Source organism: Canis lupus, chromosome 13, assembly GCF_003254725.2.
Source record: "Canis lupus dingo isolate Sandy chromosome 13, ASM325472v2, whole genome shotgun sequence".
NCBI lineage: Eukaryota > Metazoa > Chordata > Mammalia > Carnivora > Canidae > Canis > Canis lupus.
In genome coordinates, this window is record NC_064255.1 from 37,159,585 (window position 1) to 37,183,269 (window position 23,685).

At 59.1% G+C, this 23,685-nt stretch overlaps 3 protein-coding genes across 3 annotated transcripts; 1 reads left to right on the plus strand and 2 right to left on the minus strand.

Moving 5' to 3' along the window:
- Positions 1-3,058: 3,058 nt before the first annotated feature.
- Positions 3,059-8,499, minus strand: LY6K (lymphocyte antigen 6 family member K). The gene is made up of 4 exons (XM_035712957.2): positions 8,215-8,499; positions 5,840-5,936; positions 4,872-4,973; positions 3,059-3,445 (listed from the first exon to the last, which is right to left on the minus strand). Exons 2-4 carry the CDS (start codon positions 5,916-5,918, stop codon positions 3,165-3,167), a joined length of 462 nt encoding a protein of 153 aa, XP_035568850.1. The 5' UTR covers positions 5,919-5,936; positions 8,215-8,499; the 3' UTR covers positions 3,059-3,164.
- A 189-nt stretch (positions 8,500-8,688) lies between these two features.
- Positions 8,689-17,023, plus strand: GML (glycosylphosphatidylinositol anchored molecule like). Its single transcript, XM_035712967.2, has 5 exons — positions 8,689-8,814; positions 10,425-10,519; positions 10,998-11,105; positions 11,316-11,365; positions 12,149-17,023. The coding sequence occupies exons 2-5, from the start codon at positions 10,447-10,449 to the stop codon at positions 12,257-12,259; spliced, it is 342 nt and encodes a 113-aa protein (XP_035568860.1). The 5' UTR covers positions 8,689-8,814; positions 10,425-10,446; the 3' UTR covers positions 12,260-17,023.
- A 4,290-nt stretch (positions 17,024-21,313) lies between these two features.
- Positions 21,314-23,682, minus strand: LOC112662116 (cytochrome P450 11B1, mitochondrial-like). The gene is made up of 2 exons (XM_035712937.2): positions 22,007-23,682; positions 21,314-21,610 (listed from the first exon to the last, which is right to left on the minus strand). The coding sequence occupies exons 1-2, from the start codon at positions 22,243-22,245 to the stop codon at positions 21,346-21,348; spliced, it is 504 nt and encodes a 167-aa protein (XP_035568830.2). The 5' UTR covers positions 22,246-23,682; the 3' UTR covers positions 21,314-21,345.
- Between the last annotated feature and the right edge of the window lie 3 nt (positions 23,683-23,685).

A 23,685-nucleotide genomic window follows, 5' to 3' on the forward strand; every position in this document is an offset into this window, starting at 1 on the left:
CCGATCCTTTCTGGGGTCCCGCCTCCTGCCTCAGACTATCTCCTCTTCCGGCTCTTCTAGGCTGTTCTGCGTATCTTTGATCTCTTTTTTATTTCTAGGCTGCATTGTAATAATCTGTTAATGTCAAATTCCACTGTTTTACTCTCCATGGATGTGTAACCTGTTGTTATCCCTCGTGTTTTTATATTCTCTGGTTATAGTTCTCATTTCTAGAAATTTCTCTTTAGGTTTCCTCCCCCTCTCCCTCCTTCCCTTCCATCCTTCCTTCCTTATTTCTTTCTTGTGTGTGTGAGGCCCACCTAATATTTTTTCATTGAAGGCTCTTTTAGATCTTTTTATTTTTTTTTTATTTTTTATTTATGATAGTCACAGAGAGAGAGAGAGAAGCAGAGACACAGGCAGAGGGAGAAGCAGGCTCCATGCACCGGGAGCCCGACGTGGGATTCGATCCCGGGTGTCCAGGATCGCGCCCTGGGCCAAAGGCAGGCGCCAAACCGCTGCGCCACCCAGGGATCCCTAGATCTTTTTAAAATGCTCTTAAATATCTTTAAGGAAATCTGTTTTATATTCTGTATTATTTCCAATGTTGGGTGCCCTACTTATATTGTTTCTAGTTTTCACATTATGTACACATTTCTTTTGTAAATTTTGTTATTTTAGCAGGTATTAATGATGTGATACCGGAGAGATTCTATGACTTCTGAGGTGAGGGCTGTTGACCTTCAAAATAAAAGTGATGTTGCTGGCAAAATGGGTGTATTCGGAGAACTGCAGCCACGACAAGCATGTACCTCAGGCTGGTCCCCCAACCTCAGAGGAGGAACTTTCTGTCCAGGTGAAGGAGGAAGAAGCTGGGAGGGTGGTTTTGAAGGACAGTCCACTGGAGAAAAGCCGGGCTTTGGGCTGACGCTGGGATCTGGCGCAGAGCTGCAGGGGTGCGGTTGATCTCTTGGGGAGCCCCATCATTCCCTCCGGGGCTGCAACTCAGGACTATCTCCGCCTGAGGATGCCTCTCGAATCTGTAATAATTTTAATTCCTCTGGACTAGTCAGGTGTGAGAGTGCCTCCTGCTGGCCTCCCTGACACGATTTTAGTGAGGTGTCCTTCATTTACTTTCACCGAGTATACTCCCTCAGAGAGGATTTTCCTTTGTTTTTACACAGTAGAGACCTAGAACAACGGTGGCTTACCACTTCATACTTATTTCTTGTATTGGACTTCACGGAATAAACCAGAACTGGAAACACAAACCCCAAAGTTACATGAGGGCTTTCGATTTTCAGAGGAAAGTCTCTGTATATGTTTCTCTCAATGCAGACTTAGTACTGACATGTTTCCGTGTGCAGCTAGGTTTTTCTAGTTTCTAATTCTAGTTGAATTTGAGGTCTCTCTCTCTCCTCTGAAGCTCCTCACTTGTGGTTCTCACTTTCATGTCCTATCTAATGCTGACCCAGTACATTAGTCACTCCCTCACAACTGACTCTAGGTGACCAGAGAAAAGCAAGTATCCTGCGGGCAGATGCCAGCTCCAGGACTTGCTAATTATGTATTGTCATGATCCAGTTTCTTTTTTCTCTTCCTTTTTTCTTAATTTTGTCTCTGATATGTTCAAATTGACATCACATAGAGTTGAAACGTACTTAAAATATATTTTATTCAACATTTTAAAGTGTATTATAATAGCAGGAATTTAGGCTATCTACTGAGGCATATGGCCAGGTAAAACCTTTCGATACTGCTTATTTTTCGTGTTTTATTATATGGCTTAGCCCTCCATGCTAATAATGTCTGATTGTACTCAAAATAGTGTAGACTATATACTAACCAAGTTTTCCAGTTTTTTTTTTTTTTTTTAAGATTTTATTCATCCATCCATGAGAGACAGAGCGAGGCAGAGACACAGGCAGAGGGAGAAGCAGGCTCCATGCAGGAAACCCGATGTGGGACTCGACCCCAGCACTCCAAGATCATGCCCCGGGCCGAAGGCAGAGGCTAAACCGCTGAGCCACCCAGGGATCCCCGTTTTCCAGTTTAAATGGACATTCAATGTGTCACCATTAAGAATGTTTGTTTTAGGTTTCAGGTAGGTAACTTCTAATAAATTATTGGTATTTCCTTCCCTTCCACAATTTTTACAAAAGCACATTAGATGAATGTTGAAGATCATACATCCCTACCCTGAATCCTCTGATGAGAGTGAGCGACGTCTTTGTGTAAGATTGAAGCATTCTCACCTTTCCGAAGTAAGCTGCGCTCAGTCACAACCTATCCACAACTTTGATTTGCCCTGGGCTCAATTAGCTAATATTTATCTTTTGTTCGCAATTATGCTCATCCCAGCATTCGTGGGCCATTATGTCTTGTGGCTGTATCCAAACTGTAACAGGAGGAGTTAGTAGGGGGCTGCTGAGTACTGGGGACAGGATGACGTTTCAGACAGCAGACATGCTTGTTCCAATCTGCAGAGGCTGCTGCTAACCTGTGTGTTCAGGAACGTGACAGCAGCTCCCTGTGCGTCAGTCAGGACTGGGGAGTGCCGGGCAGCTCACCACAGGCAAGGTCTGCAGCCTCTCTCCTCCCTAGCACCTCCCGTGGGACCTGTGGTGACCCATCCAGTTCAAACATCAGAGGAGAGGGCCTGGCAACCAGCTCATGGTGCCTCAAGAAACTAGTTCCACCTAAAAGATGGCTTCCTACACTCCAAGGGGACCCGCAACTTCTCTTTCCCTCCGTGGTTGAAGGCTCCACACAAGGACACCTGGGTGGCTCAGCCACTGGGAGTCTGCCTTCGGCCCAGGGCATGATCCTGGAGACCCGGGATCGAGTCCCACGTCCGGCTCACTGCATGGAGCCTGCATCCCCCTCTGCCTGTGTCTCTGCCTCTCTCTCTCTCTCTCTCTCTGTCGCTCATGAATAAATAAAATCTTTTTTAAAAATAAATAAAATTAAAAAAAAAGACACACTCACAGTGGGATCATGTCAGAGGCTTTGGACTCACCCCAAGGCAGGCTGTGGGCCCCGCCCCCGGTCCTAAGGCCCCTCAGAGGCAGACGGTGAGTCAGTGGGTGGAAAACAAGTTTAATGCCACAGGTTCCAAGCATGAGCAGCAGGTCCACGTCATCTGTGCCACCTGCAGAAGGTGGGCCCGAGCCATGCTCTGTGGGTCACGGCAACCTGAGGCCCGCGAGCCCCGGGGACAGCATGAGGAGGGGCACCAGCCAGGCACTGCTGCTCCTCACGTCGCTCGCTCTCCCAGATTGTCTAAAATCTGGATCCCGGATCTCCGGTGCTTCTGTATTACATAACATGTCTGAGCAGCATCTCGTATACAGAAAAGGCATAGGCTTTATGAGGACAAAGGACTTGACTATACGACCGAGCTGTTCAACTGTTGGACATTTCTTCGAGCACTGCTTTGAAACATAGAAGAAACGTGGATATACTCCTAGAAGCAAATAAGAAAGAGAGAAATGAATGCCGTGAATCGAAAGCAGGTCCCCCAGAGCACCTCCTGCCTGTACCCACCCAGCCCTGACCCACTCGGGGTGCCCCCGCTCAGAGGCTCCTGGTTAAAGAGGCCCCTCCATCCAGGGGGGAATCTGGAGCCACCGCCCAGGCGGATCGGCTCAGCCTCTGTGATCAGAGTGCTTCCGGGAGGCTTGGCTGCAGAGTGGCCTCGAGAGGTGCCCCCACCCCCGGCCTGTCCACGCCCACCGGGAGCCTGGGCCTGGGCTCTCCCTTTGGGACCTTACCGGCTCCTGGGCCTCAGCTTCTCACTACCAGGTGCACGGGCCTCTGAAACCCCGGGCGCACGTGCGAGCTCGGACTCTTGCCCGTCCTCGCCACTGCCCGGGGCTCAGCGCTGGCCTCTGGACGAGCCGCCACCCAGGGCCCGGGAGCCAGCGCTGTCGCCGTGCACCTGCACGGGCAGCAGGGTCGGCACTGTCCGCGGGGCCCTCTTCTGGCTTCACCTCATCGGCAGTTCCTCGTGCTCATCGCGTCCCCCCAGGAGCCTGTGAGGTCTGCGCGGGGCATGTGCGCGGGCCCTCCCGAAGCGGCTGCCAGACTGCCTCTGATCTGGGGAGCCCTGACCTGGCCACGCCCTGGGGTGCCGGCCTCCAGACTCCTCTTTGGGGGGAAGGGCTTCGTGTGGCCAGAGGCTCTTGGGGGATTCACACGCGACTGAGTGATGGTCTCCACACATCTTCCAGCACACGCATTCCTTCCAGAACATACGGCAGCCCGCGGCCCTACTCGGTGGCTCTCACGTAAAAGCTACTCTCCGAGGGACAGGGGACATCGTTAACACATCGTTCATTCAAAAATGAGTACAGGTCAGGCCGCCTGGCGGCTCAGACTGTTGAGCGTCTGACTCTGTTTCGACTCAGCTCCTGATCTCGGCGTCGAGAGGTCGGGCCTCGTGTTGGGCTCCAGGCTCAGCAGAGTCGGCTTGGGACTCTCTCTCCCTGCGCCCCTGCCCAGGTGCATGCACCACCTGAGCTTCCTCTCCCTCTCCTTCTCCCTCTCCCTCTCCCTCTCTCGGGTACTTAAGTAAATGCTTAGCAAAATAAAAATGGACACAAATACACCTCTGCTGCTTTCTTCCTACACCCACTATTTCCTCTTTCCCACTCTTGGGGGTCGACCCCGGGGTGGCACTGGTCCTCCGCAAGCTGGTCTCCTCGGCCACCTGCTTCCTTCCAGTCCTGGTCACAGGATCTTGTTCTCCAATTGTTTTTTTTTTTACTCCAATTTTTTTTAAACGTGACTTTTGATTAGTTATTCCTTGAGAAGAAAAACATGACATACCCTAGTTGCTGCAGGTTATTACTGATCTGCCAGCAAACCCCAAAATGAACTGAGATACTCACTCAGGGCAATAGAGGCACACAAGTGTATTCCCTCCGGACATTCTGTTGGATTCTGGCATTTGAAACTATGCTCCTTCTCACAAACATGACACCTCAGCAGGCCTGAAAGGGGAAATGAACACGAAGTGGAACGTTCCAGTCTCCAATCCTACGAGGTGAACGCCCACCATCCCCTCCCTCCTCCACGTGACCACAACCAGTGGGTCCGAGTCCTCGGTCTTCTCTCCTGGGGTTTACTCCGCCTCCCCCAGGCTGACCCACACCCAGACACCATGCACGGCCACACACACACGCACACACACACAGCACTGCACCCGCACAGCCTCACCGCAGCCTGCGCACGCACGCCTTCCCGCACAAGCATGCTCCCCACACTCACAGGCCTGGCGTCTCAAGCTCGGGGGCTCAGGAGACTGGCCGGCTGCTCTTGCGGGCCCTCCCCACTGGCCTCCCGGCCCAGCTAACCGCCTCCAGCACCCGCTGCACCCTCCTCGACCCCCGGGGCCTGCACCCTGGCCCCCATGCCGTTGCCCACTGTTGGGTCACTATGAGGACAGTTACCCACTCCCAGGAGAGAGCCGGTCAACCTCTCGCGGCGGTGCCAGTCCTCCGAGACAACGCTGGAGGGTCCCAGAAGGACCAGGTGGGCTTAGCTCCCCCGATGGCTCCCAGGAAGACAGTGAGAGGGGACACCGCGGGGACCACGGGGTGCTGGGGAGGACACCGGGATTCCGGCCATGACTACGCCTGCCCCCCCTTGGCGGGGGGCCCAACACTAAGAGGCTGCCCCATCAGGCGTCCCTATCTGTGGGCCACTCTCCTGACGCTGTCCTGCTCCCAGCTGCCTGTGCTCTTCCCGTCCAGAACCAGCTGGGGCTGTGGGGGCGACTGGCCGGGTGGCCACCCTGTGTCCCAGACTCATCATGGCCTGCCTCCTCACAGCAGGAGGCCGAGGGACCCAGCCTTACCCTGTGTTCCTGACACGGTGACATTTGTCTCCACCCTCGGCAGGTCCACGAGCAGGAGCAAAGCAAGGAGGATCATCATTTCCCGCGGTGCCTGGGCCTGGACGCAAGGAGCGGGCACACGTGGTCAGCTCTGGGGTCCCAGGGTTACTACGCTTGGCTGCCTCTGTGTCCACCCCAGGGCCACGGGTGGCCGGGTGGTCTTCCTGGGACGGCGGGCACCTCCTGGCGCATCCCCTGGGCTGGCAAGCTGGTATATGCCCGACCGTCCATGCCAACCAGATCCCGGATCCGGCCCCAACCCGACCACTCCCAGCCCTGCCCCCTGACACCACCCCCGCCCCCAGCACAGCAGCCACCCAGGCCCGGCCCCACGTGCCCAACCGCGGCACCAGAAAGTGAAGCCACTGACTTTCCTCAAAGGATGGGTCCTTTGTTTTCGACTCCCTCAGGGACACTCTCCACGTTGGGGTTCTCACCCTACTGATCCTAATACAAGCAGTGGCTGGGTATGTGAGTGACGCGCTGCCCCTGCTCTTTTATTTTATTTTTTTTAAGATTTTATTTATCTATTCGTGAGAGACACAGAGAAGCAGAAACACAGGCAGGGGGAGAAGCAGGTCCTGCAGGGAGCCCGACGCGGGCCTCGATCCCCAGACCTGGGATCACGACCTGAGCCTAAGGCAGGATGTCCAACCGAAGAGCCACCCAGGCGTCCCTGTCCCTGTTCTTTTGAACGTTTCTTTTGATAGCTCAATTCTGTACTTTTGGTGCGGTTTTACCTTCACACGTAGATCTTTTGAAGCAACTTTCCTTCTCCCTGTTGCCCGACTGACTCTACTCCCCGTTTGTCACTTCCCCATGGAGCCGTATCCTTCCTGGTCACCCAATGAATCATGGCCGTTTGCAGGCAGTGAGCCTGTCCCCCTCTCCTGTCTCCGGGTCCCTTCCTTACTTCCATGATCTCCCCCCCCCCCCGCCCCCCAGGAGGCGGCAGCCGGAAGCATGGAGCCCTACCCGTTGGGAGCTGGGCACCATCGTTCCCAGAAGAAAACACTGGCCGAACCGAAAACCAAACACAGCTCTAGGCCCCTCGGAGAACTGGGGTCACAGAACTGACAGCGCCCAATCCCGTGAGCGAGGTGCAGCCCGCGACGAGCCCCGAAAGCCCCTTACCTGCAGCAGAAGCTGCCGGAGCCTGAGGCCGGGAGCAGCGCTCACATGCAATTGTGCCCAAGTGCTGGAGGCGGGCTGTGAACAGCAGTGCCCGGGAGTCCCCCGCGCCCAAGAGCCCACGACCAGCCTCGGGCACTTGGCCACCAAGCCCTTTCTTCTTCTTTTGAAAGGACAGCAGCTGCGAGTGCCACAGAACACACCCTCCGTCCTGGGAGCGAGGCCTGGGGAAGATGTGAGCCGAAACCGGACGCACAAACCGGCTCGCTCAGGGACGTGACACCTAAGGGCACTAGAGCTACAGCTGACATCCCACAGAGTCCCGGTCCCAGGGCCCGGCACGCGAAGCCTCACGCTCAGGGCCCGTCTCCCCCACGGCCTATTAACGCCCACCGCGGGCCCACTGTCAGCCGGAAGACCAGGCGAGCCCGGAGCCAAGGAAACAGCTTCCAGAGGCCAAGGCAGCGGGAGGACAAGACCTCTACAACAGAGACGTCCCCGTCACGGGACAAGCGACGGGAAGGGACCAGGATCGGGACCCGCAGAGCGCCAAAGAAAAGAAAGCAGACGATGCGTGAGAACCCGTGTACCGTGGGTGTGCAGACGGAAGGTCTGCGAGTCACAGCGAGGTCTGGAGCCCACAACCACCGTGGCGGACACGAGCAACGCTGCCCACGGCGCCTCAGTGGACTCACAGCCACGGGGACCCGGGGAGCCTGAAGCCACGTCACAGCCATCTCCCCAGAGCGACCCCAAGACGGAAATTGAGAACACAGATCACCCCACGCGTGCGGGCCCGTGCTCCTGAGCAACACAGGGCCGTTGCAAGGCCCGGGGAGGAGCAGAGAAGGGCCCAGAAGAACCCCCTGTAGTCCTAGCGGCACGTCAACCGCCAAGGGCTTTCCAGCGCTCCTCCTGAGCGACACGACCCTGACGACGGTGGAAGCCGAGCCACCACGCCGGGTGCCGCGGCCGAAACCGACACCGAGAGGCCCGCACACGCGCCGGCACCCAGCCCGGCACGTGCACACGGCAGCGAGTCGAGGTGCAAACGTGAAGGAACGCGGCGCCCAGACCCAGGCAGAGGACGGCGAGGACCCGGGAAGGGGAGCCGCGCTGCCCCTCGCGTCAGGCAGCCCGCAAGCCCCGGCGCGGTGACCCGCGGCGAGGCTCGTAGCCAAGGCGTGCGCCCCTGGAACCTGCACCTGCAGGAACGGACCCTCCACGCGCCGCACGACGGGGTCTGGGCAGCGCCGCCCGGGCGGGACGGCGGCCCCGCGGTCGTGCGTGTCCCCAGCCCGGGCGGGACGGCGGCCCCGCCTTCCTAGCAGAGCCCGGCGGAGGCGGCGCAGGGGCGGCCCCGGGAGCGGGCGCACAGCACGGCCCGGAGCGCGAGCGCCACGGCCCAGAGCACGACACGCGGAAGCAGGCCAGGGCCGGGGGCGGGTGCACGCCGCCGCGGAGCCCCGCCCACGCCAGAACCTTCTGGAACCCGCGGCCGCGCCGCCCGCACCGCACCTGCTGTCAGGGACGTCGCGCTGCCAGCCCCGGGGGCTCAGCCCAGGACCTCCGGGAACCTTCTGGAACGGAACCTGCCGGGGGCGGGGGCGGGGGCGGGGGCGGGGCGTCCTGCCCGCGGACCCTTCTAGAAGGCCTCGGCCCAGGGCGCGTGCGCAGCGGCGCAGGGCCTGGCGGGACTCGAGCGGCCGGAGACCCCGAGGGGACGCGCCGCCGGGGGAGCGCAGTGTGGGCCTGAGCGTCGTCGCGCTCGCGGGTGGCGGCCGAGCCTCCGAAGGTTCTGGAAGGTCGCCTTGGGGCCGCGTGTGCGCGGGAGGAGCAGGGGCTGCGGGGGGCGGGGGGGACGGCGGGACGGTCTTGAGGGTCCACGGAGCGCGCCAACCTACCGGGCGCCCTCCCCCGACGGCCCCACCCCCGGGTCCCCTCCCCACCCCCCGGTCCCCTCCCCCGACGGCCCCACCCCCGGGTCCCCTCCCCACTCCCCGGTCCCCTCCGACGGCCCCACTCCCGGTCCCCGAGCCCGACGGCCCCACCCCCGGGTCCCCTCCCCACCCCCCGGTCCCCTCCCCCGACGGCCCCACCCCTCGGGTCGCCTCCCCCGACGGCCCCACCCCCGGGTCCCCTCCCCACTCCCCGGTCCCCTCCGACGGCCCCACTCCCGGTCCCCGAGCCCGACGGCCCCACCCCCGGGTCCCCTCCCCACTCCCCGGTCCCCTCCTCCGACGGCCCCACTCCCGGTCCCCGGGCCCGACGGCCCAACCCCCCGGGTCCCCTCCACTGACTGGCCCCACCCCGAGGGTCGCCTCCCCCGACTGGCCCCACCCCCCGGGTCGCCTCCCCCGTCGGCCCCACCCCCCGGTACCCTCCCCCGACGGGCCCGACCCCCGTACCCTCCCCCGATGGCCCCACCCCCTGGTCCCCTCCCCCCGACGGGCCCCACCCCCCGGAGCCCCTCCCCCGACGGCCCCACCCCCGGGTCGCCTCCCCCCACCGCCCCACCCCCCGGTACCCTCCCCCGACGGGCCCCAACCCACGGGTGGACTCCCACGACGGGCCCCAACGCCCGGGTCGCCTCCCACGACCGGACCCCACCCCCCGTGTCGCCTCCCCCGACGGGCCCCACCTCCCAGTTCTGGCTCCCATACCCCGACGGGCCCCACCCCCCTGTGCCCTCCCCTGATGGGCCCCAGCTGCCGGGCGCCCTCCTCCGATGGGCAGGTCCTAACCTAGTCACGTGCCCCCACATGACTCAGGGTCACTCCCAGAGACTTAGGCCCCCCCCCCCCCCCCCCCCCCGCTGGAGGTCAGTGATTCCCGACCAGCACCCTTGCCCCTGAGGCTCTGCTGTGGGGGCTCAGCCGTCCCCAATGTGCACCTCGGGGTCCGCTGATCGTGTGCAGGCACTGGAGTGGCAGGAGGTTCCCGGGGCGCACTGCTGATCCTATGCAAGTGAGGCCTGCGCTGTCCACGCTGCACTCACCTCCCATCCCTTGGGTGTGCGCATGCTGGCAGAACAGGAAATAGCTGGGTGCACGGCGCCCCGCCGGTGCCCATGGTGCTCCCGAGGGTGACGGGACAGAAGGGGAATCATCGGGGGCCTCAGGGAGCCCGGGGCAGGGGCAGCACCAGAAGCGGGCTGCGTGGGCTCAGCTCTGCGGGTGGAGGGGAGGGGGCGTCCCCTGGAGGGCCCGGCAGTGGGGAGAGGCAGTGCTGTGGGTCTGCAGGGAGGCAGGTGCAGGTGGGGAGGCGGCGGAGAGCTGCGCGCAGGTGGCTGGTGCTGCTGCCGGCTGCTGACCCTCCCGGGAGCCCTGCACCCTGCACCCTGCACACACGCACCCCGGGAGGTGCTCTCGGCCCCCGCGGAGCTGCCCACACGTGCACTGTCTCCTCGTCGTAGGTTCCAGTCCCTGCAGGAAACGATGCTCTTCTGGACCTTGCTCCTCGCCGTCGGGTTGCCCTTGGTCAGCAATCAAAACGAATCCGTGTCCGCTTGTGAGTGTCAGAGCCTCTTGCGGGGTTGGAGGCGACAAGAATTTAGTGTCCTCCAGAGTCAGGGAAAGGATTCGAGAGGACCTTGTCACCTTAGCCAGCAGGGAGGTCCTTCGTCATGCCCTCGGTGGCACGGGGTGGACTGAGTGCCCCTGAGCTCCAGAGGGTCAGGGGGGCGATTCTAGCCAGAGCCGGCGGAGGTGGCTGAGTCCAGGCACATGGGGGGCTGGGGGCACACGGCCTCTTGTGACTGTCAGGCCTCCTGGGACAGACGAAGCCTGTGTGCAGAGCACAGGGTTGCGTGTCCCGGCCTCTGGGGACAGGAACACCGCCTGGCCCCTGCTGGAAGCTAATCCCTGCCAGAGCAGACGTCCTCTCAGGCAGGGGGTAGGGGTCCGGGGTACGGGGTCCGGGGCCCGGGGTTGGGGTCGGGGGAAGTTGTACGTGGAGCCTGAGCCTGATGCTGCTGAGTCTCTTCCAGGGACCTATAGTTTGAAATGCCACGATTGCTGGGATATCAACAATTTCAACTGTCCTCAAATTAGGACGTGTCCCTATCACATCCGGCGCTGTTTGACCATCTCTATCCGTAAGTACTGCTTTCTCACGCCTTCTGATTTTGTCAGTTTGAGCCCCGGGAACCAATCGGTTCTGTCTCTGCACCGGGCCTAGAGGCCTAGTGTGTGGCCCTGCTCAGGGCGTGTCCCCAGGCCCTGTGCCCCCCAGCGTCCCTCCACATCATCCCCTGCCCTTTGTGTCCCGAGCCTCCTGCAGAACAGTCCTCTTGCTGCTCCCTCAGGGTTGTGCCAACTGCCGTACCTCGCGGGCATCTGCCCACTGGGGACTCAGGTAGGAGCTCGAATCCGGCCTCTGTCCCTGCACCGGGCACCTGTCCTGTGCGGGTCTCGGCCTGTGAATGGGTGGTGACGTGGCCGGAACGGCCCCATGGTTCTTAACGGGATTGCAGGGCGCCCTCAGCGGGAGCCATCGGGAAACCTCGGAACGCTAGGGCCCGGCGCTTACAAGTCCTAGAGCTGGCAGGGCGGCCTGGAGGCGCACGTCCAAGTCCTGGGGAGCAGAGGAACCGCACGGGCTTGGGGTTCTGCTTTTCTTGGGGTCGAGGCGGGGGACCTAGGGATTCTCGGGCACATCATTCACCGGCGCAGCTAAACCAGAAGGAGAGGAGTTGAGAACGCGGGAGAGGAAAACCAGGAGACCCGAGTGATCACCTCCGGACCCAACCAAGATCTCGAAAGCAGAGGAGCCTCGGGTGGCGTGGGTGTGTGGGTGCTGGCTCTTCACCTGGTCAGCGCCTGGGGGTTGGTTTACTCCGGGTAAAAGTAAACTGGCTTTGCAGCAGGGGGCTTGGCACCCACGGCTTGTCAGGCCCTTGCATCACAGAAGGAGAAGGACCACCACCAGGGCCGCGCTACGGCGGCCTGTCTGGGAGACCCGGGGAGTCGTGCGTGGCCGAGGTGGGATGACTGCTCCCGGGGGCTGGGGACTCTCTTTCCCCGCACCTCACCCTCTATGGCTCTGGGGTATGCTTGGCCCAGAGAGAGCTCGCCTGAGGCCGGCAGGGCTCAGGGAAGAGAGGCCGATGCTCTGGGAGCTCGTTGTGGTCTCACGCAGTGGTGGACGCCAGGGGACTCCAGCCTTCCTCGCTTCGTCCTGCTCCGTATCCAGCCCACCATCCCCGTTGCTGGGCCTCTAGACCAGGAGCGGTTCCTAAGAGCGCGGTAGTTGCTTGGCTGCTGGCCTGCATAGGCGACAGGTGTGTGGACGAGCACTTCAGAGAGTCTCCAGAGGAGTTCCTCTGGGTGGGCCGGAACGGGAGGGCAGAGAAGCGTGGCGTCCGTATTTTCCTGCCCCGTGGGCTCTTTCCCTCGCCCCCCAGCCTGAGCTTTGGGTAGACCTGGTTCCGGACTGGCCTTCTGATCACCAGCCTGCCGTTGAGACTCGTCCGTCTCTCAGCTCCTCCCGCACTCATGGAAGCTAAAACACCTGCGTTTAATAACTCATCCCCGAGGGCTTCGGGGGCTCGCTCGTCCTACGTGACCCTGGTGGACGCCAACGCAGAGAATTTACGAGAGCCTTCAGAGGGCTGCAACGCTCGGATATTTTCTCCTTCATGTGACTTTCTGACTTCGGGGTTGTGCAAGTAAACCAAAGACCTCTACAGAACACTTCCGAACCTCAGACACTGAGATGGCCCCACACTCAGACTCATCGGTGTATCCGTGGCTGGAATGACCAGTCTACAGAACCCAACCGAGAGACCCCAGAACGAGTTCCACACAGATTTACCCACATGATATCGCGCAACGACGCAGACACGGATGCTGGGGAAATAGAGCCTTTCAGCTCGATCTGGCAAAAGTGAACCTTGCCCTAAATCTCAAATCATACAACAAATACCTCAAAGGGCTGCATGAGCTAAATGTAAAATGCAGATATCTAAAACCACAAGAAAAAGACAGCGCATAGGAGAGAACCTTTGGCCTCTCCGGCTACTCAAAGCGTGGGTAACCTTGATGCAAAGGATGACCTACAAACAGGGACCTGGGGACGTGAGATGTCACCAACTGTAGATACTTCTGTGTGGAAGGAGGTCCTGTTCAGAGGAGGGAAAGGCAAAGCTACGGACCGGGAGGGAAAGTATGCAAACGACGTACCTGACGAAACACAGGTCTTGGGTGTATACAGAAGTCTCACAACTCAACAGCAGAAATGCAGACAGCCTCCCGAGAGCAAGGGCAAAGAGATGAAGAGACGTTTCACCGACGTGGGTTCGCGCGTCGCAGATGAACCCACGAGCAGGGTTTCAACATCTTTGGCCGGTAGGGAGATGACCATTGAAAACCACAATTCGAGGTTGGGCATCAGAGTGGCCAAAGTGAAAAATAGTGACCACAGCAAATGCTGGCCAGGGTGGTAAAGAAACGTGGTTTTCATACATTGCCAGTGGCAGTGAAAAATGGGGCAGCCAAGGTGGGGAGCGCAGTCTTGTTTCTTAAAAACTAAATCTGCAGCTCCATACATTCTCCCAGGTTGCACTTCTGAGTATTTTCCCCGGAGTAATTAAATAAAACAACACATGGTTTCTCGCAACTGCTTTATCGGTAACATGTCACCCCTGGAAACATCCTGGCTGCTCTTCAGTGCCTAAAGGGTAAAGAAACCATGGTACATCCACCCCGAGGGTGTTCCTCGGCAGTAAAAAGCGGGTATCGATCCATCAACCTGAATGCGTGTCTGGAGGATGACACTGAAGGAGAAGCAGCCACCTACAGAGGTGACAATCCATGTTCCCTGTTAGAGACCATTCTAGAAATGACCAACTGAGACCAGCGTCTTGTGCACGTGGGTAGGGGAGTCCCTGGCGGGGCATCTTGCTGGGAAAGACGTCAGTGCGTTCATATGAGGGACGAGTGTGGTGATAAAACGGTCTTTTTTCTTTACTATTTTGGAAGCCAGTGTCCTGCTTGGGATACTGCACTGTGGTCTTGCAAGATGTTACCATGGAAGTGACTGAGTAAAGCTACACGGGATCTTTAGGTATTTCCTGCAAGTGCTAGGAATCTACATTATCAAAAGTATAATGTTGAATGGAAAAGCAATTTAGAATCTAACCTGTTATTATTTATGTTAATAATAAAATAGATACAATTAAAAACCCAAGAGTTTCAGAATCAGCAAAAGATATTCTGCTTCATACAGATGTGCTTTTAGAAAAATATTTTATTTTTTCATGACAGAGAGAGAGAGGAGGAGACACAGGCAGAGGGAAAAAGCAGGCTCCATGCAGGGAGCCCGACGTGGGACTCGATCCCGGGTCTCCAGGATCACGCCCTGGGCTGAAGGCAGCGCCAAACCGCTGAGCCACCCGGGCTGCCCCTAGAGATGTACTTTAAAATGAGAATGTAAAAAAGTTTGCAAAACATATATAAACACAGTGTACAACTTAAATATTGGCAGGGGAAAGCTCTTAAGCCCACACAGAAGCAAGGCGAACATTAATACGAGAGCGTTACAGGTGTGATGGGCAACACTGCACAGAGAGGAAGGGGTAAGAAAACCTGGATAAAACCTCTGTGTAGATGCACACGTGCCCCGTAACAGGATGAAGTAACAGAAAATCCTCCATAGGATTTGGGAACTGTAAGTAGATCTGTAAGTAGATCCACAGTCACAGTGTGATTGTCCTTAACACATCTCTCGCCATAGAGTCTAGGTGCTGCAGCAAAGTGACAAAGCTTGCTACAGCTCTACACCCGAGCTGGACGAAGTCTCTGTAAAGGATCAGAGAGCAAACGTGTCAGCTTGGAAAGCCACCTGGTCTTCGTTGCAAGTACCCAGCACTGCCTCTGAGGCCATGGAAGCAGCCAGAGAGGACGAGTAAACATACCCATGGTTCCTTTGTTCCAACAAATCTTTACTGATAGATACAGCTGGTGGACTGGGTTGTCCTGCGGGCTCTTGTTTGTGAACTCTGCTACAGAAGATATGCATAAAGCCGTTCACAAACGAGGAATGGGGGCCCCCTGGGTGGCTCAGCAGTTTGGCGTGTGCCAGGATCGAGTCCCACGTCAGGCTCTCTGCATGGAGCCTCCTTCTCCCTCTGCCTGTCTCTCTCTCTCTCTCTCTCTCTCTCTCTCTCTCTGTGCCTCTCATGAATAACTAAATAAAATCTTAAAAAAAAAAAAAAAAAAAAAGGGATTCCCTGGGTGGCGCAGCGGTTTAGCGCCTGCCTTTGGCCCAGGGCGCGATCCTGGAGACCCGGGATCGAATCCCACGTCGGGCTCCCGGCGCATGGAGCCTGCTTCTCCCTCTGCCTGTGTCTCTGCCTCTCTTTCTCTCTCTCTCGCTTTGTAGATCTCCACGTAAAACTCAAAAGAACAAGGGGCTACTAGGTACCTACTTGCGCAAAGAATACGAACAGTGATTTGAAGGGGCACGTGGACCCCAGTGTTTAGAGCAGCAGTGTCCACAAGACCCGAACTATGGAAAGAGCCCAGATGGGATGGATAAAGAGGATGTGGTCGCTATACAGAGTGGAGTGTTACTCAGCCATCAGAAAGAACGAACTCTTGCCATTGGCCAGGGCGCGGATGCAACTAGAGGGTATCATGCTGAGCGAAATAAGTCCGAGAAAGACAAATGCCATAGGATCTCCTTCATTTGTGGAATTTAAGAAACAAAACACATGAACATAGGGAAAGGGAAGGAAGAACACAATAAGATGAAAACAAAACCATAAGGGACTTTGAATGAAGGAAACAGACCGAGGGTTCTTGCAGGGGAGGAGGGTGGAGACGTGTGCTTACTGGGTCATGGACATTGAGGAGCACGCTTGCTGTAATGAGCACCGGTTGTCACATGCATCTGACGAATCATTGCATTCTATCTCTGAAACCAATCACACGGTATATGTTACCTAAATTGAATTTAAACACCTTTTAAAGATGATAGTTGAGACCACTTTCTAAGGGATCCCTGGGTGGCTCAACGGTTTCACGCCTGCCATCGTCCAGGGCAAGATCCTGGAGACGCGGGATCGAGTCCCACGTCGGGCTCCCCGCATGGAGTCTGCTTCTCCCTCTGCCTGGGTCTCTGCCTCTCGCTCTCTCTGTGTGTGTCTCATGAGTAAATAAAATCTTTTAAAAATAATAATACAATAAATATGTAGATAACAGAAGAGACGGGTTTTTTTTATTCTTTTCAAAGGGAAAGGTAGAATATCTTTGTATCCGTGGGTAATGACAAATTTAAGAAAACTGAACAATTTAGTGGCCGTCACATGTGGGAAGACTTGTAAATGGGATTCCTTAGAAATTCACAACCTCTGCCCCGAGACGATACCGATACGACTGTGAAACTGGAAACGGCAGGTGAAGACCAACCACTTCCCACACTGTGTGCCGAGGGGCTTGTGTTCACTTTATAGAGTGAACTTCATCCTACAAATCAGTAACTGAACTAGCAGATCATTGGGTGGAAATGTGAGCAAAACACTTGAAGGCTGTTTACCAGAAAACGATATCCCAGTGGCTAATAAATATTTGGAAAGATGCCCAACATCGTTGTATCGGTGGAAATGCAACACGAAACCACGACGCAGTAACACCAAAAGGCACCACTGAACATTCACAGGTGACCACTCATGTGGTGGCAAAGGTTTTGAAGTGCACACACTCCTTTGGAGGATAAACAGGTACTAGTGGCCTGGAAAATTCTTCAGCAACATCTGTGAAAGCCAAACATCTGCATCGTAGGACGCCGCGTTACCACCTAGAACTGACGCACTCTCACCTCAAGAGGACAGACTCTTCCCCGCAGTGCTCTCCGGGGGTAGACAACCGCCAGAAAGAGCCCTGATGTCCATCAAGCGTCAAGTGTGGACTATTCGTCAGTAGGCAAGTATACGACTATGAGAGCGAAGCACGCACGACAGTGGGCCACAGCAGGGGGCGATCTCCCAAGCACAGAGTAGAGACAAGAAGCCAGACGCCAAAGCAGACATGCAGGATTTCATATTCACCAAGTTCCAAAGCAGGTAAAACTAACACGGAGGCTTACAAACCCGGACACCACTTCTCTTTGGCCTTGGCTCCTTATGGTGCCTGATGGAGGGACAGAGGCAGGAAACGAGGGTTTTCATCCAGTTCTGTTTCTGGAACTCGATGCTGGTTATACGGTCACGGGCACTTCATGAAAATGCATCCAGCAGTCGCCCTGTGATCATGCGCTCTTCTGTAGAGCGTTGGCCTCTCTAAAGCCTTTGCGTGGCGCGTAAAGCAAAGCAAGTGCCTGGAGCCACATGTTGGTTCCTCCTCTTTAACCCCAGAGCCGTGAACGGATACGTCAACTGTGGCAAGTTCCAGGGAGAAAGAATCGAGTCAACACTGGGGTCACCGGGGGAGCAGGACTCGTGAATGAGGGCGGAGGAATTTCAACTCCAGGCCTCTCAAAGAGGCCTCACGTGGATCCTCACTCAGGTGGCCTTCGTTGGCCGGGGCTGTTGGGTGTGCCCACCAGTGAAGGCGGTCACAGTGGCTGTGCGATCCTGCTTGCGACAGGGCGTCCCGCCTGCGCTGGGGAGCAGGATGGCATTAAGGGTGCATCCACACGTATATTGTGCCAGGAGCCGGGAACACCTGGCTGAGGGGCCCAGGCAGGAGCTCGTCCTCGAGGGGCCGCTGCACATGCAGAAATTCAGGTGAGGGCCACACTTAACGGGGCCACTCCACTTCAGGGACTGCGTGATCCCGTGGGTCATAAGCAATTCTATTTCTAGAGCCCTGGAATTCTTAGGCCAGATAACGAATGGGGAATTCCTGTGTACAGCATGCGCCAAGGTGCCGTCACACTACGTAGGCAGCGCCGGGGCCAGCGATGAGGTGGCGATGTAGACAGAAAAACACCTCCAGGAGAAGTTGTTCACGGACGAACTCGGGTGTTACCAGCGAGGAGTCCCAGGCAACGTAGAAGCGTTTGCAGACGTAGACGGTGGGCAGGGAGGTGGTACTGGGTGGAGGGTGCTTGAATGTTTGCAAGCAGAAACCCTGAAATCAGTGGTTTTCATCTCTACTTTTGTAGGTTTGAATGTTCGGGAACTCTTCGTTTACAAGAACTGTACATACAACTGCACGTTTGTATACCGATCTGAAGAACCTCCTGAAGCCATTAGAATTATGAAAACTAATAGTTTCTATTTTGTTCGTTGTTGTAATGCTATGACTTGCAATGAGGGGGGACCTACCAATTTGGAGAGGGATATCATCCCGGATTACCCAATTGAGGAAGAGTTAGAAGGAGCCGTGCGCTTGGGGGAGTCCACATTTTTCCTGAGCGTTGCTTCCATCCTCGTCAGCAACACACTGACATGAGAGGCCCTCTTGGGGGGGGGGGTCTGGTCTCTCCCCCATTCCTCAGAGCAAGTTCACTCCTCTTCCTCCCTGTGAGCCAGGGACACTGACCCACCGGGCTCCCCGTTGGTGGCTAACCCCTTTCCAGCTTATTTCAAGAAAAGAATAAAGAACATTGTTGTTGGGTGTTGGGTACCGCTCACTGGGAGATTGGGAGATTTCTTGGCGGTTTTAGTATTTGAACAGTTCCTCTATAGACATCGTCTCACAAGTAGACCAAAGCATCCTGTCACTGTAGCAGACAGACATGCAGTCTCCTAATGAACAGCGCGAGAGTGACAGGACAGTGTACGTGTCAGCTGAAAGAGCAGTCCCAGCTGCGCTCAGGCCCCCGGCACCTGGGCCACCCGGACTCCACGCTTCCCGGCTCAGGTCGGGACGATGGACGCAGGAGAGTGAATTGGCAATAAAGTGGCACCTGGACCAGCAGCGCCTGACGTTAGGGACTGCCCAGTGCCTTTGCGTGGGTCAGCCGGACAAGTCCCGTATGAATCGGAATCCTCCCTCAAAGTGGCAACTTCTTCACACCCGTGTGAGAAGGACTCCCCGATGCTGACCTCTGAGGAGGGTAAGGAGCTCAGGGCCGCTGCCGAGCACCTTGACGTGACGGAGACTTCTGGGCTGCTGTCACTAAAGAGATGTGAAGGGAACAAAACGTTCTCCTTCTTTTGCCCTCATCTCTCCTCCATTTTTATACCTGATTCTCACTTACAGAGAATTGACATAACCTAAGATTGAGCATTTGAAAGGCTGAAATTCAGTGTTGGCGAGTATATTCACAATGCTGTGCAGTCATCCCCACCATCGAATTCCAGGATATTTTGCAGCCCAAAGGGTACGCTACACGAGTAAAGAGCCACTGTGGGACCTCTCGTACTAGTAGGCGGGCAAATATTTCTGCAAGAAAGTGAAAAAACATCGACACTCAGAGCGTGACGACACAATGCAGGCGGGAGGCTGTGGCACATGCCGTGTGCCCGGTGCTCCCCCAGGGCACCAGGATGGCGTGTGACACGGATCCTTCACCCCCCAGCCCCGCCTCCAGCCCGGGTATTCAGGTTCTGGCCATGTCATGAGTCCGATGAGTCTGTTTCAGTCCTTCCCCTCCTAGAAAGTACAAATCAGCACAAACATGTAGAAGAGAATTGCCTGGCGTGGCTGGCACAAAGGGCAGGACATCTTCAACCTGGAAAACGGGTAGAATGACGGGCAAGGGCGCAGCGGGCACAGCAGCCCCTAGGGGTCGGGAGGGTGGGTCCCCATATCTGGGGGAGAGGACGCGAGGTGTAGGACCCGAGGGAACGGGGAGTTTGGGAGGCCATGGCCGAGGTGAAGGTGGAGCAACATGTCCTGTGCAGCAGGAGCTGGAGAAGCCGAGGAAGCCGAGCCCGGCGAGGCCGGGCCTGAGGAGGACGCCGCTCCCACCCGACGCCGGGACAGACGCCCTAGGTCAGCTGCGGATTCCTGTCCCGGGCGTCTTCGGGGGACCCCCAGGCCGGGCAGTGAACACCGCACACGGCCCTGGGCGTGGAGGGGGACCATGCGCGGGTAAGCGGAAGAAGCCACAGAAGGGTAGGACCCTCGTAGGACGGTCCTACTTGGTGTCCGTCCCCGGAACGGCAGGAACGCTGGAACCAGGCGGGGCTCGGGGCCAAGACCCCCTTTAATGGCAGGGCGATTCCACGCTGCGCAGGTCTCCCTCACCCCAAGGTCCTTCGGTGGGGGTGGGGGTCGGGGAGGGCTCGGGAGGCGGGGCGGGCCCACCCGATCGGGCGGCTCCTCTGCCCTGGACGGGCCGCGAGGCCGGGCCGAGCTCAGTGCTCCCTGCCAGGGCCGCTGGAAGAGGGGCAGAGCCGTGTACCCCGCTGCACAGAGCGACACACGCACACTTCCTGCGGGGGAGCGGCCATCCCAGGCCTGCCGGCCACCGCGCGCCACCACGGAGCAGGGCCTCCGATAAAGCAGCGACTGTCGGGCGGCGTGAGAAGCCATCCCCGTCCAGCCAGTGCCCACGCAGCCCGTGCCACCTTGCCGGGTCCTCCCCGGGGCCCGTGAGCTGGGTGTCCTCGTGCGGTGAGGGGGATGAAGGGCCGGGCGCCAGTGGGGTCGGGGAGCCCCGCTCGTCTCCGTGGCTCCCTGTCCCCCACGCCCGGGGGAAGGCCACGCCGCGTGCAGCAGTTCTCCTCCAGGGCGACGGCGTGCCGAGGGCGCCAGGTCTCTTCCTCCTCCGGGGCCTCCGCGCGGGGACAGATGCCGCCGAGGGGCCCCTGGGCACGGGCAGGGCTGGCGCAGCCTGGGGGCGCCCCTCCTCCCACTGCCCGGCTGGGTACCGAGTGCCGGCTCTCCCGGGGCCGGAGACGCCGAGCGGAGCGGCCCCCGCCCGGCCTTGCCTCGGCCCCTTCCAGCCGGGGGTGTCCGCTGTGCCAGGCCGCCTGGGACAGGCTGCTCGCTGCTGCCAGCTAGGAGACCCCAGCCGGCTCTCCGCCGTTCAAAGCCCCTTCCTGCCACGGGGTCAGGCCCGAGGGGCCGCTGTGACAGGGCGGGCGGCCACGGCACACAGAGGCCCTCTCTCAAGGGAGCGTGAGGCCGTGCCTGGCTGAGAGCGCCCCAAGCCTGCTTCTAGAGGTTTCTCCGAGGTCACCCCGCGGCCAGCCAGAGACTTCACCATCCTCCCTGCTTGGCGAGTCGTCTCCACGGCCCATCGTCCCCGTGAGCGCCTGGGTCGCTGTTGTTCTAGTCAACGCGAACCTGACCCGCTCGTGCAGGCCCTCGGCGGGGGCTTCCACCATGAACCCAGAGCCCCGCAGGGCCAGGAGGAGCCCAAGTGGACTGAGCACAACGGGTGGGGGTGGGGGTGGGAGTGGGGCTGGGGTGGGGCGACTACCGGCCATGCCTGCAGATCTATGCTGGGCGAGAGCACTGCAGGCACAGAGTATGGCCCTTGAGATGGCACCGAGCACGACGGGGATCCGAGGTTGGCAGCTCCTCAGGGGGCAGAAGACAACAGGGGCTAACAGATTGGACAGCGAGGCGAGGCGGGGGGTGGGGGTGTGCGCATCCGAAGCCACAGGGGCTAGTGTCGGGCTGAGGGCTCTCCCCTCGCTGCAGCCTCTCCATGCCCTCGGGCAGCATCACGTGCACCATGTGTGTCCCTCCCACGTCATACCTGAGGAACAGAGACCTCAGAGCCCTGCTGGGGGGCCGGGGCCTCCCTGGGGCTCCCCGTGCAGAGCCACTGGCCTGGCTCCCGTTGGCCTCTCCGTCCTCCTGGGCCGTGGACGGGGCTCGAGCTCGGGCTCCTACGCCGTCTAACCGGGGAAGCCTCTCCCTCTCGGCCGTCCGCCCTCGGCCGTCTGCCCTCTGCCTCTCGGGTCACCGTCCGGGGAGCCCTGCAGCCTCACAAGAGCCCCGGCGGGTGTCCGGGGTCAAGGGCACGGAGCAGCCACTGCTCAGCCCCCAGGCGGCCGCTGGGGACGCGCAGCGCCCTGCACCCGCAGGGACTCGGAGCCGGGAGGGACAGCCGGGCAGGGTGCTCCCAGCGAGGCGGGCAGGAAGGCTTTACCTGAAAATAGGCCCCAGCTCCTGGAAGGTGCAGTGCATCTCCAGGTGGAGGCTCTCAGAGCCCTGCTGCCTCCAGATCTGCAGCACCCGCATCCACTTGTTGCCGGGACAGCGGGGCACGGCTTCGAAGGGCAGCACCGCCCTGGGGGCCGGAGCGGCTCGGGTGCCCAGTGTGGGTGCCCTGCTCAAGGCCAGCCAGGGCCCGGCCCGCCACCCTCGCGCCTGTGCCCTGAAGGCCATTCCGATGCTCCCTCCGTCCCCTGTCAGCACAGTCCTTTTATCTCGCCCTGAGGCCTGGAGCGACGACTCGATCGCGTCATGGGAGAAGCTGTCCCTGGACGAGGCCAGGAAACCCGGCTCAGGGGTCAGGGCCGGCGGAGGAGGAGGAGGAGGAGGAGGAGGAGGAGGAGGAGGCCGAAAGAGATGGATGGGCGCCTCACTCCCACTTGCGCAAGGCCTGCTGGTGGCCGGGCGTTGAGAGCAGGTGCGGGGTGTGGCCCGGGGGCCCAGGTGGCTTGGCCAGGGTAGGGCCCTCGCCCCCTCCCGGGTGGGGGAAGGAGCAAGATGGATGGGTCCTTATCTTTTCAAGAGATGACAGGGGCCTGGGCTACTTTCCTCTCCCTCTACGAGGACCAGGGCAGGAAGGAGCGGAGCGCGTCATCCCATCGACCCACAGGCCTTCTTGGACTGCTCTCCCCCTGGCCTCAGGCTGGGTGCAGGAGACCCCGACACTAACCTTAAGCTGGCTCGTCCCACCAATGAGCGCTTTTGGTCCTGGGGCCGGAGCCGGGGCATGGGGGCTGGAGGGGGGGGCAACGGGGGAAATCCAGAGAGCCAACTGAGGGTGGCACTGATGGGGCCAAGGCCCTATATGCCTGTCTGGCCTGCAGGCTCAGTTCAGGAGTAGCCAGTGGCCAGGACACGAGGGTCACTGATAGGATGCCCGGCAAGCCCCTCCTCGGCAGGGAAGCGGGGGGGGCACAGCTGGCATGGCCCACGCGTGGCCCGCGGGCCTGGGCCTGTGCTCAGTGCCTACGCCCTCCTCTCTCATCTGCACGCGTGCTCTCGGGGCTGCAGGCTGTGAGCTCAGGCCAGGCGGGAAAGGATGGATTCTATGATGGGGTGTGTGCTCGGGCTCCCGACCCTTGGAGGGTGGATCCACAGTTCGGGGTGCCAGGGCATCTTCCTGACACCTGGCGGCATTCCCACAAGGTGGCTATCGCTGTCACGGTTCCCATTTTCAGAGAGGGGACAGAGACCCGGCCACTGCCACTTCCCACAGGCCCCGGTTCCTCGCAACCCCCCGACCCCCGCGTCAGATGCCACTCCTCCCCTGCCCTGGCTCCTCTGTGCTCCCCTGCTGTGCCTGCAGCCCCGACCCTCATTTGGGGAGCGGACGATGGGGGCAGCCGCTCCAGCTCAGACTGGAGGCAGGTTGGAGGGCGCGTGAGGGTTTTAGCAGGGACGGTGGGATCTGAGTCTGTTTTCCATTGGCCTCAAGGCAGCGGCTCCCTGCTCCTGACCCTCCCTGAGGGAGTCCCCGGGTGGGGCGGGCGAGGAGTCAGAAGTGCCAAGGCCCCCGGCAGCAAGCCGAGGCGTGCTGTGCCTCACCCCGGAGGGTGCACGGGCATGTGTCCTCGGGCGACAGAGGCAGGCGGGAGCCACACCGGCGCGGGCCCA